The sequence below is a fragment of the Lipotes vexillifer genome, unplaced genomic scaffold, assembly GCF_000442215.2.
Source record: "Lipotes vexillifer unplaced genomic scaffold, Lipotes_vexillifer_v1.1 scaffold329, whole genome shotgun sequence".
NCBI lineage: Eukaryota > Metazoa > Chordata > Mammalia > Artiodactyla > Lipotidae > Lipotes > Lipotes vexillifer.
The window spans coordinates 4,557,598-4,575,910 of NW_006774067.1; the positions used below are offsets into that span (position 1 = coordinate 4,557,598).

Here is an 18,313-nt window from a genome sequence, read left to right on the forward strand (position 1 = left end):
GGATTGGTGGCCTCCATTGCAACCACCCAAAATTTTAGCAGTACAATTGAGGGAAAGAGGATCACCACCAGAATCACCTCCTTTCTCTCTACCAAGAGAGAATCGACCTGGTTCCGCACCACGTGATCCATCACACACATCATCAAGCTTAAACATACTACAGCCATGAATACTCTACAATGACTAAACTGTTCTGTTTATTTTTATTTAAACCTTTTTACTTTAGCCTCTATTAGCCTCTTCAATAGGTAGACTCTTAAACCTCAGGGCAGTAGATAAATCGTGGATTATGCAACAAAACCCATTATCATTCATCACTTAATCCACCATCAGCCCAGACAGCCACCAGGGGATGGAGATTTGCTGAGGCACACACCATTACACCAACATCCCAATGGGAACCTTGGAGCTGGATAGTTCTATAAGCTCCTCCACTAACCAAATTCTGCCTACTCAGTCCTCTCCCTCTTCCGCTGTTGACACATCCCTCCAGCCTACCATTCCACCCTCTGTGTAAGTAATCTTCATTATCAACATCTCTTAGCCTTTACACAAACCCCTGACTCCTGCTACTTCTGCTCACGTTCTCATCTATATTTAGATCCTCTCTCATCCACCCTCAGAGCCAGAGAGGGATGAGCACTTTCCTGACTCTTCCACCGCTACTTTTATACCGCGATTCCTCCACTTTTATGAAAAAACTCTCTTCTTTTGAAGTTAATGGAGTTCACTAATTCTCTTCCCCATCTAGGCCTCCAAGTGTGATACTCACACTTCAAAAGTCTGAAGCCTGCCTACAGCTTTCTTACTAACATTCTCAAGGATTCCCCCTCAATTGTTTTGATGTTTGTTCCAATACAGCCTCGCCGTTATTTTAACTCAGCTCCCTCCATGATTCTAACGTCAATCCCCTTCATCCATCCAACTTTGCAATAACATTCCTCCAACACAATTAAACTGCAGTTAAAATTGCAATTAAACTGCAATTAAAATTCCTCCAACTCACCCCAAAATCTGAAACCTCCTTTCTATGACAGCTTTCTACTTCATCCACTTCATCACTCTACTCTGACTTTTTATTCTCACAGTGACTTCTATTCTTCATCTGTCCCAATCCATTTTCCATCACTATCACTCCCATTTTGGGTTTCCTTGCCTCTCTGGAAACCATGGCCTATACTTTCAACAATGTTTTCATCGTCACTCTAGATGTCGTACCCTCTTGATTGCTGGCCACGTGTGTCTTGTCAGCCTCCCAGGTTGAATCTCCCACATCTGCTTTCTCTATTCCTATTCCTGGGCTCTTAAAACTTGCAGAAAGGTACAAAGGAGAGTTGGATATTTCCCCAACAAAGACAAACTACTAAACATCCGGTACTACTAAACATTCGGTTACTGTCTGGAAACGTTTGTTTTGTTGTTGTTCTCTTCTACAGATTTAGCACTCCTATATCTAAAAGTCACCTGCACCAGGCTCTGCATACATGTATTTTCTTATCCTTTCCCTTAACTAGCACTCTTAAGGACATAGTCTACAATCACTACATCCATTTGTCCACTCTACACTCACTCCTTAACAGAACCCATTGGCTCTATTCCTACCACACTAATGAAATTTAAGGAGGTTCATCAATTACATTCTTTTTTCTTTTTAACTTCTCAAACTCCTTGACTCCAATAAACTACTGACCTGGCCACATAGCCTGCTGACAAGAGTACAGATCTGACTGGATGACCCCAGCCTGGCTCAGGCATAGCTCTCATGCAGCAGAGGTGAGTTGGGCACCAAAATTCCATCACAGGCACCTAGGTGGCAGCCAGGGCCACCTAGCCAATAGCCCAGCTATCACCAGCCAATCAACAGCACTCAGAGGCTTTCCTTTCTTGTTAGAGGACAGAGACAATTGCTGGTCTTTCGGTTTATAAGAAGCACCCCCATTTCTCCTCCCCTGTACTAGATCCTCCAGAGCCTCGACTCTGCACTGAATCCAGTTCCCTGTTTGGCAGTAAAACTTTACCTCTCAGTACTCAGCTCTCCTTAACAACATCTTCCAACAAAGTGCCTAAAAAGTGAAGATACCTCTATTGTGACATTCACTATTTTACATTCAATATTGGTCAAAATTACTTCTCATGAATTTTCACGCCCTATATATTAACCTAACCAAAAGGTTTTGGAAACTCCTGACACTGTGACTTCTCCGAAGAGAATTCACTTATTTAGATGTCCAATGGACTTTCACTGAGTACCTCTCATTTTCTATATACAGTAGGGATGGCTGATCTTACAAAGATGAGTAAGGTATGGCGCCTGACTTCAAGGAGTCCACAGTCCAGAGGAGCAAAGAGGCCCCCAAGAAAGGACTATAAACAGAGAGATAATGACTGTGAGAGGTAAGTGTACAAAGTCTTCTAAGAGTAGGGAGAAGGAGGAGGATTATCTCTTCTAGGGATAATCAAGAAGCCTCCACTTATATTCCTAAATAAATTGCAACCCAACTCTTTTGTCACTACTTCGTTTTCTTTCTCTATGGACCATTACTGTATTCGATTGCATTGTAATGCAGTAGAAACAAAAGGACCCCTATTATTACCATGGACTTCTTTTAACTGGATTTTTTATCAAGGATTTTTTAAGACCTTAGAGTACATTAGCCTACACTCTTCTACTCCTGTTAAAAAGAGACCTAAATTTTATTTCCAGTAGGAAACTACATTGAATAATCACATGTTTTAAGTGTGTATACACAATGTCACTAGAACTCTAGCATCAGAAATGTGCATCACGTGTATGAGCATGCATACTTTCCTGGGTATAGGTATATATACACATACACCACCACTGTAAATTTTGTGTATCCTTCCTACTGTAGTCAGTCCACACACACACAAAATAACCTGAAAAATATGTTTAGGGCACTAGTAGTTGTTTTTTGCTCAGCATCTCTTCTCTAGAAATTCCTGTTGTTTTGGTAACGTATATTCCCATTCACAAGGTGAAGCAGAAGATGTCATGGTCCTGTGATGTGCATTCTCTAGACACAGCGACCAAGGGATGATCATATGACTCAAACAAGGACCATCAATACACTCCCCGTGAGTTTGGAAATTTATAAAGGTCAGTTTCCCTCTTGGGGCCTTCATGTCAATATGAAAAACTTGGGAACTTCTGGCAGCAACATTCTACCATGTGACTCAAAGAACAGAGGAAGCCTGTCCACAGTGAGAGAGTAAAGCAAAGCAGAAGCACTGACAAAGGCCTGAAACCGGATTCCCGAGTTTCTCACAGTGCTCAGACTTCTTATAAATTTCCCTTTTTTGCTTAAGCTCAAATTGAATTTCTATCACTTGCTAGTAAAAAAAAAAAATGCTGACTAATAAAATTCTATATAATCAGTTATATAATAGGAGGAACATATCACTCAAGTAGTGTAGGTTGTGCATCCAATTGGCCAACAAAAATGAAAACTCATTGGTTGTGATAACCAGTTCAGAATACATAGTGAATCTGGAGGACAGAAACTATAGAGATGTGATTACCTTAAACATTAAAGTCATTCTTGACCCTTTGCTCTTCTTCTTGCCCAATGTTTACTTTTTCCTATCTTTTATCCCTCACCAAGTCCTACCAATTCTTCCTTTTAAATGCCTCTCATAACTACACCATCTTATCCATTTAAATTATAATTACCCTAATCCAGACTATCTTAGCTAAATGGACCCCCACTTCCAGACTCCTCATGTCCACATATTTTGCATGCTTCTCTCCAGGAGATTATAAAACTTATACATATCATGCTTCCAGTTCTTAAATTTCCAGTGGATCTTATTGCTAACTGAATAATAATTTTAAAATTTAGCCAGGCATCAAGCCCTTTCATAATCTAGATTCCATCTACCTCTCAAACTTACATATCCCTACTCCTTTCTGTGACTTCTGAATATATCATCAATTTAATTGTCATCAACAGAGTGAGTACAATGTGTCAGGCACTATGCTTGTGATTTTATAATCCCTATAATACTTATAACAACTGTGGTGGTTTTCCAATGAGCCTTCAAATTCTTTGACACTTTTCCCATTGAAAGATGTCCCCTCCACTAGAATCCGGACCAATCTAAGTTTGTAAGTAACAAAATGCACCAACAGTGACGCTGTTAACTTCTTAGGCTAGGTCTGAAAGGATAATACAGCCTCTGCCTTGCTAAAAGGAAGAGAGGGAAAAAAAGATGGTGACTAATACATTCTATACAACCATTTATAATGGAATGAACAGGCAGTGTGCATCTCTCGGTACACTCAACCCTTGGAGGACTGAATCACCAGTAACAAGTCTAACATTAGGCTGCAAAGAAGCTCAGGCCACATAGGGAGACCATTCATAGATGCTCTAGATAAAAGCCCCAAATGAGGGCCCAGACAACAGCCAACAAGAAGTAAACACAGTTAGTAAAGATTGCCCCCAGATGATTCTGGCCCCGAGCTGTCAAGTCACCCCCAGTGAGACGAGCCTTCCCAGCTGGGACACAGAAGAGCAGAGATGAGTCATTCCCTGCTCTAGGCTGTCCATACTCCTGACCCACAGAGTTCAATGGGCTTAAAAATTGGTAATTTTTATTTTTTGGCCTTGGGACTGTTAGCAAAAGCTGGAAGATCCTTGAGAGGATCCTTTAGCCAAAGCTTTATAGCCCTTGAGGAAGCTGTTGGTGATAGCGTGAAGGCTATAATGGTAAATAGTATTGGAAGCTGAAGGAAAGAGGACCTTTCTTATTAAGTGGAAGAAAGTTTGACACGCTGTTGCCTGCAGTACCATGGAAAATAAGAAATATAACTATTGAACTGCATTTTCTAGCTAAGAAGATTTCCAGGCAGAACACTGAAAGTGCCACCTGGCTTCTTACTGGCCATGAAAAAATGCAAAACCAGAGAGATGAGCTTAAGAACAAACTGTCCTGTTTCCAAGAAAAATTTAGAAGAAACAGAAAAGAGCCAGGACTTGCTGAGCTTGAAATTAAGACTCCTTCTCCTGCCCAGCCTCTCCAGATGGCAAAATATTCTTAAAGTAAGAAATGGCCTTAGGAAAAAAATGCAGGTCACTGTCAGGAACACGTGATGAAGCCAAGGATGTGACTTCAGAAACTGTTAAGACTTCAGACACTCTTAAAGTGATGCCCCATAAACCTTTTTAAAAATACAAAAGGTTTTCTAAGGATCTTAAGGGTGTGCCTCATAAACCCTCTCAGTTAAATAACAGAGCATCTAAAAATGTCATGGACATTATTCTCCAAAGCCTCAAGGTAAACAAAGTCTCATCTTAAAGAGACTTGTATATGTAGTTTTGTCTAATGGAATGGATGTAACGTGATGCATAAAAAGCCAACAGTTTTTAACATAATTATACCTGCTTGGACTTAAAGCTAAAGAACCGATACAAAAGAAAAATAGGCTTTTGAAACCCCCTACTTTTTACTGGTAGGAAGCAAGCTGAGAAGGCTATTTAATTGCAGACATAAACTATTTTTTAACTGGAAAAGAAAAGATGCCTTAGAAAAAAGAGCTAAGAGCTCAAAGGGCAGGGCCAAGTGCCAGAAAGAACAACTTACAGGGAGCAGCATTGAGCCATAATTAAGGAAGTACCAATATGTGCCCACTTGAACGTCAGAATTGCTACAGGCCAGTGGCTGCTATAACCTCCCATTTTCTCCATTCTTGAATGGAAAGATCTACTGTAATAATCGGATTTCCATCTCACCATTGTCTGTTGTGGGGGAAGAAGGATAGATAATGTATCTCTTTAGTTAACAGGTCTTCAGAGAAAGAGAAACCATGCTCAAGAAACCAAACCCAACTAGTCTCATCTGCACCTAGACCTAAATTAGACAGTGAGATCCTGGACCTCAAACTCCAGCCTAAAGCTGTAATGGAATGAGACTGATTGGTGAGTGTATTTTGTATATGGAATGAATGTAAATAATTTGTGGCCAGAGGGCAGACTGTATTGATTTAAAAACAAGCCCACAAATTCTTTGACACTCCCCATCAATAGGTAAGATCTATGCCCTCTTCTAGAAAACAAGGCCATCCTTATGACTCACTTGTAATTATCACTTGTAACATGTATATGCATGGGTTTACCTCTGGGCTTTCTATCCTGTTCCATTGATCTATATTTCTATTTTTGTGCCAGTACCATTCCGTCTTGATTACTGTAGCTTTGTAGTATAGTCTGAAGTCCAGGAGCCTGATTCCTCCAGCTCTGTTTTTCCTTCTCAAGATTGCTTTGGCTATTTGGGGTCTTCTGTATTTCCATACAAATTGTGAAATTTTGTGTTCTAGTTCCGTAAAAAACGCCATTGGTATTTGACAGGGATTGCATTGAATCTGTAGATTGCTTTGGGTAGTATAGTCATTTTCACAATGTTGATTCTTCCAACCCAAGAACGTGGTATATCTCTCCATCTGTTTGCATCACCTTTAATTTCTTTCATCAGTGTCTTACAGTTTTCTGCATACAGGTCTTTTGTCTCCTTAAGTAGGTTTATTCCTAGGTACTTCATTCTTTTTGCTGCAGTGGTAAATGGGAGTGTTTCCTGAATTTCTCTTTCAGATTTTTCATCATTAGTGTATAGGAATGCAAGAGATTTCTGTGCATTAATTTTGTACCCTACTACTTTACCAAATTCATTGATTAGCTCTAGTAGTTTTCTGGTAGGGTCTTTAGGATTCTCTACGTAGAGTATCATGTCATCTGCAAACAGAGACACCTTTACTTCTTGTTTTCTGATTTGGATTCCTTTTATTTCTTTTTCTTCTGTGATTGCTGTGACCAAAACTTCCAAAACTAAGTTGAATAATACTGGTGAGAGTGGAGAACCTTGTCTTTTTCCTGATCTTAGTGGAAATGGTTTCAGTTTTCCACCATTGAGAACGATGTTGGCTATGGGTCTGTCATATATGGCCTTTATTATGTTGAGGTAAGTTCCCTCTATGCCTACTTTCTGAAGTGTTTTTATCATAAATGGGTTTTGAATTTTGTTGAAAGCTTTCTCAGCATCTACTGAGATGATCATATGAGGCAAACTTTATTTTAAAGTCTATTTGGTCTGATATGAGAATTCCTACTCCAGCTTTCTTTAGATTTCCATTTGCATGGAATATCTTTTTCCATCCCCTCACTTTCAGTCTGTACGTGTTCCTAGGTCTGAAGTGGGTCTCTTGTAGACAGCATATATATAGGTCTTGTTTTTGTATCCATTCAGCCAGTCTGTGTCTTTTGGTTGGAGCATTTAATCCATTTACATTTAAGGTAATTATCAATATGTATCTTCCTATTACCATTTTCTTAATTGTTTTGGGTTTGTTATTGTAGGTCTTTTCTTTCTCTTGTGTTTACTGCCTAGAGAAGTTCCTTTAGGATTTGTTGTAAAGCTGGTTTGGTGGTGCTGAATTCTCGTAGCTTTTGCTTGTCTGTAAAGGTTTTAATCTCTCCATCAAATCTGAATGAGATCCTTGCTGGGTAGAGTAATCTTGGTTGCAGGTTTTTCCCTTTCATCACTTTCAATATGTCCTGCCATTCCCTTCTAGCTTGCAGAGTTTCTGCTGAAAGATCAGCTGTTAACCTTATGGGGATTCCCTTGTATATTATTTGTTGTTTTTCCTTTGCTGCTTTTAATATTTTTTCTTTGTATTTAATTTTTGATAGTTTGATTAATATGTGTCTTGGCATGTTGCTCCTTGGATTTATCCTGTATGGGATTCTCTGCGCTTCCTGGACTGAATTGACTATTGCCTTTCCCATGTTAGGGAAGTTTTCAACTATAATCTCTTCTAATATTTTCTCAGACCCTTTCTTTTTCTCTTCTTCTTCTGGGACCCCTATAATTCAAATGTTGGTGCGTTTAATGTTGCCCCAGAGGTCTCTAAGACTGTCCTCAATTCTTTTCATTCTTTTTTCTTTATTCTGCTCTGCGGTAGTTATTTCCATTATTTTATCTTCCAGGTCACTTTTCCATTATTCTGCCTCAGTTATTCTGCTTTTGATTCCTTCCAGAGAACTTTTAATTTCATTTGCTGTGTTGTTCATCATTGTTTGTTTGCTCTTTAGTCCTTCTAGGTCCTTGTTAATCGTTTCTTGTATTTTCTCCATTCTATTTCCAAGATTTTGGATCATCTTTACTCTCATTATTCTGAATTCTTTTTCAGGTAGACTGCCTATTTCCTCTTCATTTGTTTGGTCTGGTGGGGTTTTGCCTTGCTCCTTCATCTGTTGTTTGTTTCTCTGTCTTCTCATTTTGCTTAACTTACTGTGTTTGGGGTCTTCTTTTTGCAGGCTGCAGGTTCATAGCTCCCGTTGTTTCTGGTGTCTGTCCCCAGTGGCTAAGGTTGGTTCAGTAGGTTGTGTAGGCTTCCTTGTGGAGGGGACTGGTGCCTGTGTTTTGGTGGATGAGGCTGGATCTTGTGTTTCTGGTGGGAAGGACTGCAGCCAGTGGTGTGTTTTGGGGTGTCTGTGACCTCATTATGATCTTAAGCAGCCTCTCTGCTAATGGATGGGGCTGTGTTCCTGTCTTTCTAGTTGTTTGGCATAGGGTGTCCAGCACTCTAGCTTGCTGGTCATTGAGTGGAGCTGGGTCTTAGCACTGAGATGGAGACCTCTGGGAGAGCTTTTGCTGTTTGATATTATGTGGAGCCGGGAGGTCTCTGGTGGACCAATGTCCTGAACTCAGCTATCCTACCTCAGAGGCACAGGCCTGACACCCAGCTGGAGCACCAAGATCCTGTCAGCCACATGGCTCAGAAGAAAAGGGAGAAAAAAAGAAAGAAAGAAAGAAAAATAAATAAAATAAAATAAAGTTATTAAAATTAAAAAAAATTATTAAAAATTAAAAAAAAGTAAAACGCAACAATGCTAAGGCTAAGGCTGCTGCTTCAGCCACCAAGAAGAAAAGAAAAAAATGGAAAGACAGAACGCTAGGACAAATGATAAAAGCAAAGCTATACAAGACTTCCCTGGTGGCGCAGTGGTTGAGAGTCTGCCTGCCGATATAGGGGACACAGGTTCATGTCCCGGTCTGGGAAGATCCCACATGCTGCGGAGCGGCTGGGCCCATGAGCCATGGCCACTGAGCCTGTGCATCCGGAGCCTGTGCTCCGCAACGGGAGAGGCCACAAAAGTGAGAGGCCCATGTACCACAAAAAAAAAAAAAAAACTATCAAATATATATATATTTTTTAAAAAAAGGAAGAAAGCAACCAAATCAATAAACAAATCTACCTATGATAGTAAACTCTAAATACTAAACTAAGATAAACATAAAACCAGAAACAAATTAGATGCAGAAAATTAACCCATAGTCTACAGTTGCTCCCAAAGTCCACTCACTCAATTTTGGGATGATTAGTTGTCTATTCATGTATTCCACAGATGCAGGGCACATCAAATTGATTGTGGAGATTTAATCCGCTGCTCCTGAGGCTGCTGGGAGACATTTCCCTTTCTCTTGTTTGTTTGCACAGCTCCTGGGGTTCAGCTTTGGATTTGGCCCTGCCTCTGCATGTAGGTCACCTGAGGGCATCTGTTCTTCCCTCAGACAGGACGGGGTTAAAGGAGCAGCTGATTCGGGGGCTCCGGCTCACTCAGGCTGCGGGGAGGGAGAGGTACAGAATGCGGGGCGAGCCTGCAGCGGCAGAGGCCAGCATGACATTGCAACAGCCTGAGGTCCCATGCGTTCTCTGGGGTAAGTTGTCCCTGGATCATGGGACCCTGGCAGTGGCGGGCTGCACAGGCTCCCAGGAGGGGAGGTGTGGATAGTGACCTGTGCTTGCACACAGGCTTCTTGGTGGCTGAAGCAGCAGCCTTAGCATCTCATGCCCATCTCTGGTGTCTGTGCTGATAGTTGTGGCTTGCGCCCGTGTCTGGAGCTTGTTTAGGCGGTGCTCTGAATCCCCTCTCCTCGCGAATCCTGAAACAATGGTCTCTTGCCTCTTAGGCAGGTCCAGACTTTTCCCCGGACTCCCTCCCGGCTAGCTGTGGCACACTAGCCCCCTTCAGGCTGTGCTCACGCAGCCAACCCCAGTCCTCTCCCTGGGATCTGACCTCCGAAGCCCGAGCCTCAGCTCCCAGCCTCCACCGGACTCCCTCCCGGCTAGCTGTGGCACACTAGCCCCCTTCAGGCTGTGCTCACGCAGCCAACCCCAGTCCTCTCCCTGGGATCTGACCTCCGAAGCCCGAGCCTCAGCTCCCAGCCCCCACCCGTCCCGGTGGGTGAACAGACAAGCCTCTCAGGCTGGTGAGTGCTGGTCAGCACCGATCCTCTGTGTGGGAATCTCCCCGCTTTGCCCTCCGCACCCCTGTCGCTGCACTCACCTCCGTGGCTCCCAAGCTTCCCCCCTCCGCCACCCCCCGTCTCCGCCCGCAAAGGGGATTCCCAGTGTGTGGAAACTTTTCCTCCTTCACAGCTCCCTCCCAGAGGTGCAGGTCCCGTCCCTATTCTTTTGTCTCTGTTCTTCCTTTTTTCTTTTGCCCTAACCAGGTACAAGGGGAGTTTCTTGCCTTTTGGGAAGTCTCAGGTCTTCTGCCAGCGTTCAGTCGGTGTTCTGTAGGATCTGTTCCACATGTAGATGTATTTCTGATGTATTTGTGGGGAGGTAGGTGATCTACACGTCTTACTCCTCCGCCATCTTGAAGGTCTCCCCAGAAAACCAGGTTTTATACTTTAGTTCCACAGTTGATAAACAAGGGTTCCCAACAGCAATTTTATTTTCCTTTTTACTATTCTTAGTATTTTTAGATTGTAGAGCAAATCTTTATTTCAGTTGACCTTCCAATGTTCTCTGGTAGCATGTTTTATCTTTTCCACATAAAAAGAAGTAGGAATTTTTTAATGTTTACTAATTACTTGAATTCTTAACTCTAATAAAAGTCACCTCTAAATAATTAGAGTGTGTCCTGGTTTTAAATATGGATCACTTAGCAACAAGCATAATTGCGTACAGCTGAGAATAGTTTTAGGATATTTTAAAGAAATCATACTAGGAAAAACACTTCCAATGTAACCTATGCTCCTAACAGACCCACATCAAGTAGTCAGTCATCAACTTTTGAAGATGTATAAGGGAATGATATGTCTTAGTATTCCTTTTCTGTGCATGGTCCAACATGTGTAGCCTTGAAGTATCCATAGGAGACATCAACAAACATCAGAGGAATTCAATACACTAAATAAGAAGTCCAAAAGAGTAAAATATCTTTTTTCTAGCCTTCTACAGCCAGCATTTAAGGTACTGTTTTAATGATTATGTAGATTAATTCACTATACAGTTCTTTAATAATGGCATTAATTTTGTATGCAGGCAGATTTTACTTTTTAAATGGGTTCCACAGTGATTTAAATTGAAAGTAACGGTGAGAAAAATTTAATTAGCCAAACCCATTGTTCAATATTTAGGCTGTTATGGAGCTATGAACTTCCTAAAGAATAAGAATATAGATTTCTGTACACTTCTTCTGTTATGTTTGAGCAACACCAAATACGATGGCCACAGGATGGACAGAATCATTACCTGCATTCTCATATCGACACACAGGTGAAATGGTGAAACAGAGCTCCTAGGGCATGGGGAGGGGGACGGGGTGGGTAGAGTCCCAAATTTGGGATCAGACCAATAGAAGTTTTTCTTGCAGCCCTACCACTTGCTTACTTTTTACTCTGGTAAAGTTACTTCATCTTTTCAAATCTAAATTTACTTTATTCACTTGGAAAAATGGAATTATAATACCTTGCTTTAGGGTTGACATGAAAATTAAAATAAATGCATATTTATTGTGTAGGCCATTGAAATGAGGAGAAAGTTCTTAAGAGGCATGACCTGACTTAATCTGACTAACGCAATACGGTAACATGTAAAAAGTGCCTAGAACACCATGCTGTTATAAATGTTAATGATCCAAAAGAATCCAACTGATTCTTGTTATAAATTTAATACAGAGAGTGAATTCTCTAGGCTTCCCTTATATCACCCTTCTCTAAGTACATATTCCTATACACTTGCATGCTATGGGCTAAAAGAAGCTTTGTACCTTACAGAAATTGTAGCACACTGGCCGAAGAACTTATGCACAAAAATGTTCACTGAGCATTGCTGTTAACCAATGAAAATCAGAAAAAACTTAAAATGTTCGTTTATAGGAGGATGACAAATTTTGATATATTCACTCAACCATTCTATTCAGATAAACCACAAAAACAAAATTTTAAGCAAAAAATAAAGTTGCAGAATGATATCTATAATATAAAACCACTTATATGAAATTTTAAAGCATGGAATGTATTGTAAATAGATTTATACGTAATAATTAATAATATACTTAATAATTGTGTGATAAGGTGCATGGAAATGGCAAAATCCAAATTCAGGGCAAGGCAGGAGGTAGGAGGCAAGGCAATGAGATCAGGCAGGTGTCCAAAGAGAGCTTCAACTCTATCCAATATGCTTTACTTTCTCAAAAAATAAGTTAGACTGGAGCAAAGATGGTAAAATGTTTAGATTCTATAGAGCTGGCTAGTAGAAGTTTATTATATTATTCTCCACATTTTCTGTATATTTGAAATATTTTACAGTAAAAAGAAGCTTTACCATCATATAAATAAAAAGAGGCAATTTCCCATAACAGACAATAGTTGTTCCAGAGATACTCAGGCGATGAAGGAGGACAGGAATGGCAGGGGTGGGGAGGTGATTAAAGTAATAAGAGGGCTGGGTATAGAAGAGAAGCTCCTCTCTGACTCTGAAACCAGGAAGATAATTTTCCTTCCAAGGATTAAGGAAAGAATTCAGCTATGTAAGTTGTGAAGAGAACAGAAATGATTCATTGTTAATCCAGAAATCAGTGTACATTATCCAGAAACAACATTAAGCTTGAAATACTTACTACAACCCCAGTCTTGGTGGTAGTTTCTCTGTATGTGAAGTTGCAAATTGCCCAGGCTAAATAATACGTGGACATGAGAGGGGTCTGTGAAAAGTGATCCGTAACCCATCCGTCTTCCTCAAACACGGAAGTTTCCACCGGCATATTGGATAAAGATAAATAGGTTGCTTGATGCTTGATGCTGATTTTGAAAGTAGCCTTGTAGATCGGCTCATCAAAACAAGGAAATGCCTTTCTGGCATGTGTAGGCGAAAACTGAGTAACGCCAAGGAACCTGGAAAAAAGAAAATGACATTCTCAATTACATTTGTGGCTCGAGTTAAGTTATAACCATTTTACATGCTTCTGCTTATAAAATAATGTGCTTTAGCCGAATTACGAGACAGTTTTTTTCTGAATCAAACTTAAGTGCATGAATAGCATGGAAGCATACTTCATACATATTTCCCCAACAATGAAAATTCTTCAGGGAACTTTTGTCTCAACTAAAGGAAATTCTCTAAACCCAGAGCCATGTTTATTAGACAAAATATTACACTTTACAGAAAAACAACACATCATCATATTGGCAAGTATTGGAAAATAATGGTTCTCCTTTTTGGTATGCCTCAGTCCCCTCTCCGAAACTGTACAACCAGTAAAGACAATGAAATCAAAATCCAAAACTTGTCATCAGATACAAGTAGGGCATAGACCATCACTGAGAAACATCTATGTCCTCAAATCTCAGTCTCAAATGGCCTGATTTTGTTAAGGAAAAGGATTTTGAAATCTGACAAAACTTGGTCTGCATTCTGGCTCCACAACATTTCTTAGCCGAATCATCTTGGATGATTACTAAATTTCCCTAAGGTGTACATGTTCATTGCTTAAAAGGAAATAATCATGCCTAACTTAAAAAGCATTGTAAAGCTTAGTAGAATGGAAAAGGGGATGTAAAGCACCTATCACTGTGAATAGATGAACAGCACCCAGAGGGCAGTTAATAAGCAGCAGCCACTGATTCACAATATCTTCAACCTTTCTTGGAGTGCTATAATATACATTTACATAGAGTAATCCAGACACCGTTGGTTTTTACCACCCATAATATATATTTACTATATAAATTATATGTTATTATATGTTAATATAATAAAGTAAATTAACTAATAAATATCTACATAATAAATACATCAATGTGTACATACATATATATATATATATATATATGTATAAAATATTTAATGCCCTCAAGTTTTCAGATCAAGCTGCAAAGTTGCATCTCATTAAAACTCCAGAAGCACCCTCTACATTCTTTCACTGTTATGGTTACAAGTCAAAACACTCAAACTAAGTACTTGAAGAAGGACACACTTTTAACTTAAAAATGGGGCCATTATTTATGAAAACATTCATGACATAAATTAATTAAACTTTTAAAATAATACTAGTTAAAACTGGACATAAGTCAATAACAGACCCTTCATAAAACATTACTGAGTGCTACAAGTCATTTCTTTAAAAGCCTCTTTCCCCCATAGTAGTTCTGCCACCCCTCCCCTCTCCATCATCCACAGTGTTCATGGTTAATCTCACATGGCACACTTTCCCGCTGAGCCAAAACTTGGCCTTAAAATTATTCTCAGCACAGCACTTCAGGCAGTTACTACCAATCAGTAGGTGTTGACATGTGTATTGAATCTCACTGGCTATCCCTGGCTCAAACCATGAAATGTAAATGTTTATACTTTTTTAAAATTATGAAGCTTACATGCATTATTGAGGGCTTACTTTTTAAAAGTTTAGTTTTGAAACAGAGAAAAATAAGACATTTTAAAGATTAATTGTATATTTATTCTGAGAGAGGAGAATTGAGAATTATCTTGAAATAGTACTGGGCTGCTGCATACCAGGCTTGGATAAATCACTTAACTACCTGAGTCTATTTTTTCATTAGTAGAAGGAAAATAATATTTTCTAGGCCTCCCTTACAAAACTGTCGAGATGATAAAATGGGGTAATGTATAGGAAAGAAGTTTTAACTATAAATCTTCAGAAAAATATAAGGTTAAAGTTGGAAGCAATCTTAGAAACAAACTGTCCAGCTCTCATAAATTCCTAAAATGAAAAAGTAGTTCCAGTAGGGTTAAGTGATTTATCCAAAGTTACACAGGCAATTAGTGCAAAGCTGGGTCTAGAATTCACATTTTCTGTGTAGGAGTAAAAGGTAATTTTATTTCAAAAACAGTAAAATTAATCTTTAGCCATAATTTATAAACAATGTTTTAATTTGACTATTGGTAATAAAGGTTCTTCTTTCCAAACTTGCCAGCATCTTGGTAATACTTTTCCTATTTTCTACTGATAGTAATATAGTTCTTGCTTAACGGAGTGTCAGTAACTTTTAATTAAGATGTACCCATTTACAATTTGCACGTGCTTTTGTCTTATGTTCTTGAATCTTATCTTTCTTATTAAAATGTCCACTGAGCTTCGTATTTCTTTACTGAGGCTATTTAAAAGATACCTGTGGCATTTAATATATGAGGAAAAGTGTTCCCTTTTAACTTGCAAGTACCTGAGAAATCCAATTCCAGTCATTGAGCAAATAGGTATTGTCTGCTATGTGTGATTTTCACTCTATTAGGTGAGAGGTAGGATTTCTTTTTTAAAAAGATATAACCATTTTTGTCCTTAAGGCCTTTGCAATCTACCTGAAAAGGGAAATATATATAATACATAAGAAACAACTAATAATACTAGGGGAAAGTTCTGCAAGAGTTCAACAGAGAGGCTGTACTTAGAATGTATTAGTCATTAAGTAAAAAATCAAAGGTGTCTTTGGTATTAAGTAATTAAAGGGTAGGAATTTATTAGATGTAGAAGATCTAAATACCTCTGGGCTAATGAGAAATTAATAAACCAAATATTTATGCAGAAGCATCATGTTGTGCTCAAGTCTCTTTTTGCCTCATACAGTAAGTAAATGTTAGTAAGGCTAGCAATTTAAATCGCTGATTCTCAGAGTTGAAAGGAACCATAAAGATCATCTAGTGACTTTTTCTGCAATTAATATTCTTAATGAATTCCTACACACAGTATATATCTATGCACTGAGGGCCACATATATTTGATAATGTCTAAATGAGGAAATACTAATTTCACAGTCTGGCACCTGAGGACGATTGCAATTGAATTTCAATTCAGTATTTAGCAAATCAAAACAAGCCCCTTGGAAACAAGAGCAGTTGGACTAGATTACACTTAGGGTCTTTTCCAAGCTTGAGATCCTATAACTGAACAAAAATTTAAAATAAAATATTCCCTGAATTTGATGAGATGTTTTTAAAATATTAAATTACGTTACTGCTAAATGGCTTTTTGCTACAAGATCTATTATAACGCATTTGCTTCTCTTAGTCACCATTTTTGAGTGTTCAACGCTGTGGAGAAAACGATAAATAGACGTGCTTCCTTCCCTCAAAGAGTTTATACTCCGATAAAATAAATAAAACATATGCCTAAACAGGTATCATACAAAAAGCCATGACAACGAGGGAAAATGCGTGAAGAAATTACATCTTCCAAAGCAAGGTTTCTCAACCTTGGCACTACTGACTTTTTTTTTTTTTTTTAATGTCAAGTATTGGCGATTCAGTGGTAGAATTCTCGACACTACTGACATACGAGGGTGGATAACTATTCTTTGTCGGGGCCATCTTGTGCTTAGCAGCATCCCTGGCTTCTACCACTAGATGCCAGTAGGACCCCCTCTCTCCCGTTGTGACAACCGAAACGTCTCCGGACACTGCAGATGTCCCCTGGGAGGCAGAACTGACCCCGTTGAGGACCACCAGTCTTAAGAACTGAAGAAAGGCTTTATGGAGGAGGAAGCGTAAATTCCTGGGTAGTAAGGGTCACAGACACATTGGAGAAGTGAGCCAATTGACTACTGGTAGCACAGAAATAAACCTTTAAAAATGTTTTGCCTCACATATTAAGTTCGCACCCTGTCTGCTCTCTTCCAGGTTCCGATTTTCTCGGAGCCCAGTGTTGCCGTCTACCTCGAACACCTACCTCTCTCACCCTTGATAGTCTCCCTTCTAACAAAGAGAGCCAGTTTCAGGCTCAGTGCCCCCAACAGGCAACAGTGTCTGTTGGATTTCAGAAACATAATCTTGTCTTCGCTGCATATATTTTATGGTTGCCTTCAACTGGCGGAAGTGAGACTGCTTTCCTGCTTACCGTCAGTAAAAACGCCAGAGACCTCTAGAGAAAGGGATTTGGAGCAGAAAATAATGAGTTTGGTTTCTGAGCAAATTTCAGGTGGAGTTTGAGGTGGTAGCAGTACACCACGTAGAAAAAAATTAATTAAAAATAGAGAACATTTTAGTATAGAGTAAGGATGTGAAATACCTATGTAAATACAGCAAGAAGTAAAATAAAACAGCAGGAGGCTGCAGGTAATGGGGAAGAGCATTTTGTTGTCCATTTTTCCCCTGCTTTCTCAAACAAAATCATTTGTATCTTTTAAGGAATCCCTCTATTATCATAAAAACATTCCACCTCCAAAAGTGACATCCTGGAAGTGTTATTCCAAGAATGTCACTTTAGCACAACTAGAAAAATATGAATAATATACATGTATTTTAATTCTCTTCCATCTAAAATAAATTACTTGATTTCTTAACAACTTGTCTATTTGACATTTTGGTTGAGCTAAGAAGTAGAGCTTAAAGCTCTATGTTGCCTCTTAAGGATACAGAGAATTGATTTCTTCTTATTTCTGAGGAAGTTCAACTAGGCAAGCTACTAGTGTCAAGTCATTATAAGATTCAGCAGAAGTAATGCATTAACATTGGTTGATATTGCCAACAAATTACAGTATATGATACAATTTCTGTTCCGTTATTTTCAGTTTGCCTTTTCATAAAGTTAAAATATGCAGAAGAAACAAACATTTGCATAACACTGCTAGTACTCAGATTGATTCATGCTTCATTGCGGAGCCCACCAAAACCAAGAGAACCTCAAAAAACGGCAAGGCGTTTTTGAGAAGTTTCCATTTTGACCACATCTATGCGGACCACACATACAGCACAGTGAAAAATGCTCTTTGAACTTGCTTCTATCGCAACTGCAAGTTGCCTACGGTTGCAATAGTTTAAAATTGGTAATAAAAACTCCCAAGATCGGTAACTGTTTCCAGAAGCTGAACAGAGTTACAGGATCATGGAAGTTACACGTCCCATTTAAAGTTAAGGTTGTTAATCAAAATGCAAATTATTACTCAATGACAAAACATTTTACGCCAAAATGGGTCGTTGTTTAGACTCTGTGTTTTTACGTACTTCAATGAGTCAGTAAAACTCTGCCATTTCAGAAGAGACGTGTTCCTGCTG

The 18,313-nt window shown here is 39.2% G+C and overlaps 1 protein-coding gene across 1 annotated transcript in view; it reads right to left on the bottom strand.

The window, feature by feature from the left end:
* The window catches only part of TRHDE (thyrotropin releasing hormone degrading enzyme), a 409,484-nt gene that overhangs the window by 384,053 nt on the left and 7,118 nt on the right, over nucleotides 1-18,313 (bottom strand). The window contains exon 2 of the mRNA XM_007448769.1: nucleotides 12,930-13,203. Within this exon, the coding sequence (XP_007448831.1) occupies nucleotides 12,930-13,203 (274 nt within the window). The remainder of the gene's footprint in view (nucleotides 1-12,929; nucleotides 13,204-18,313) is intronic.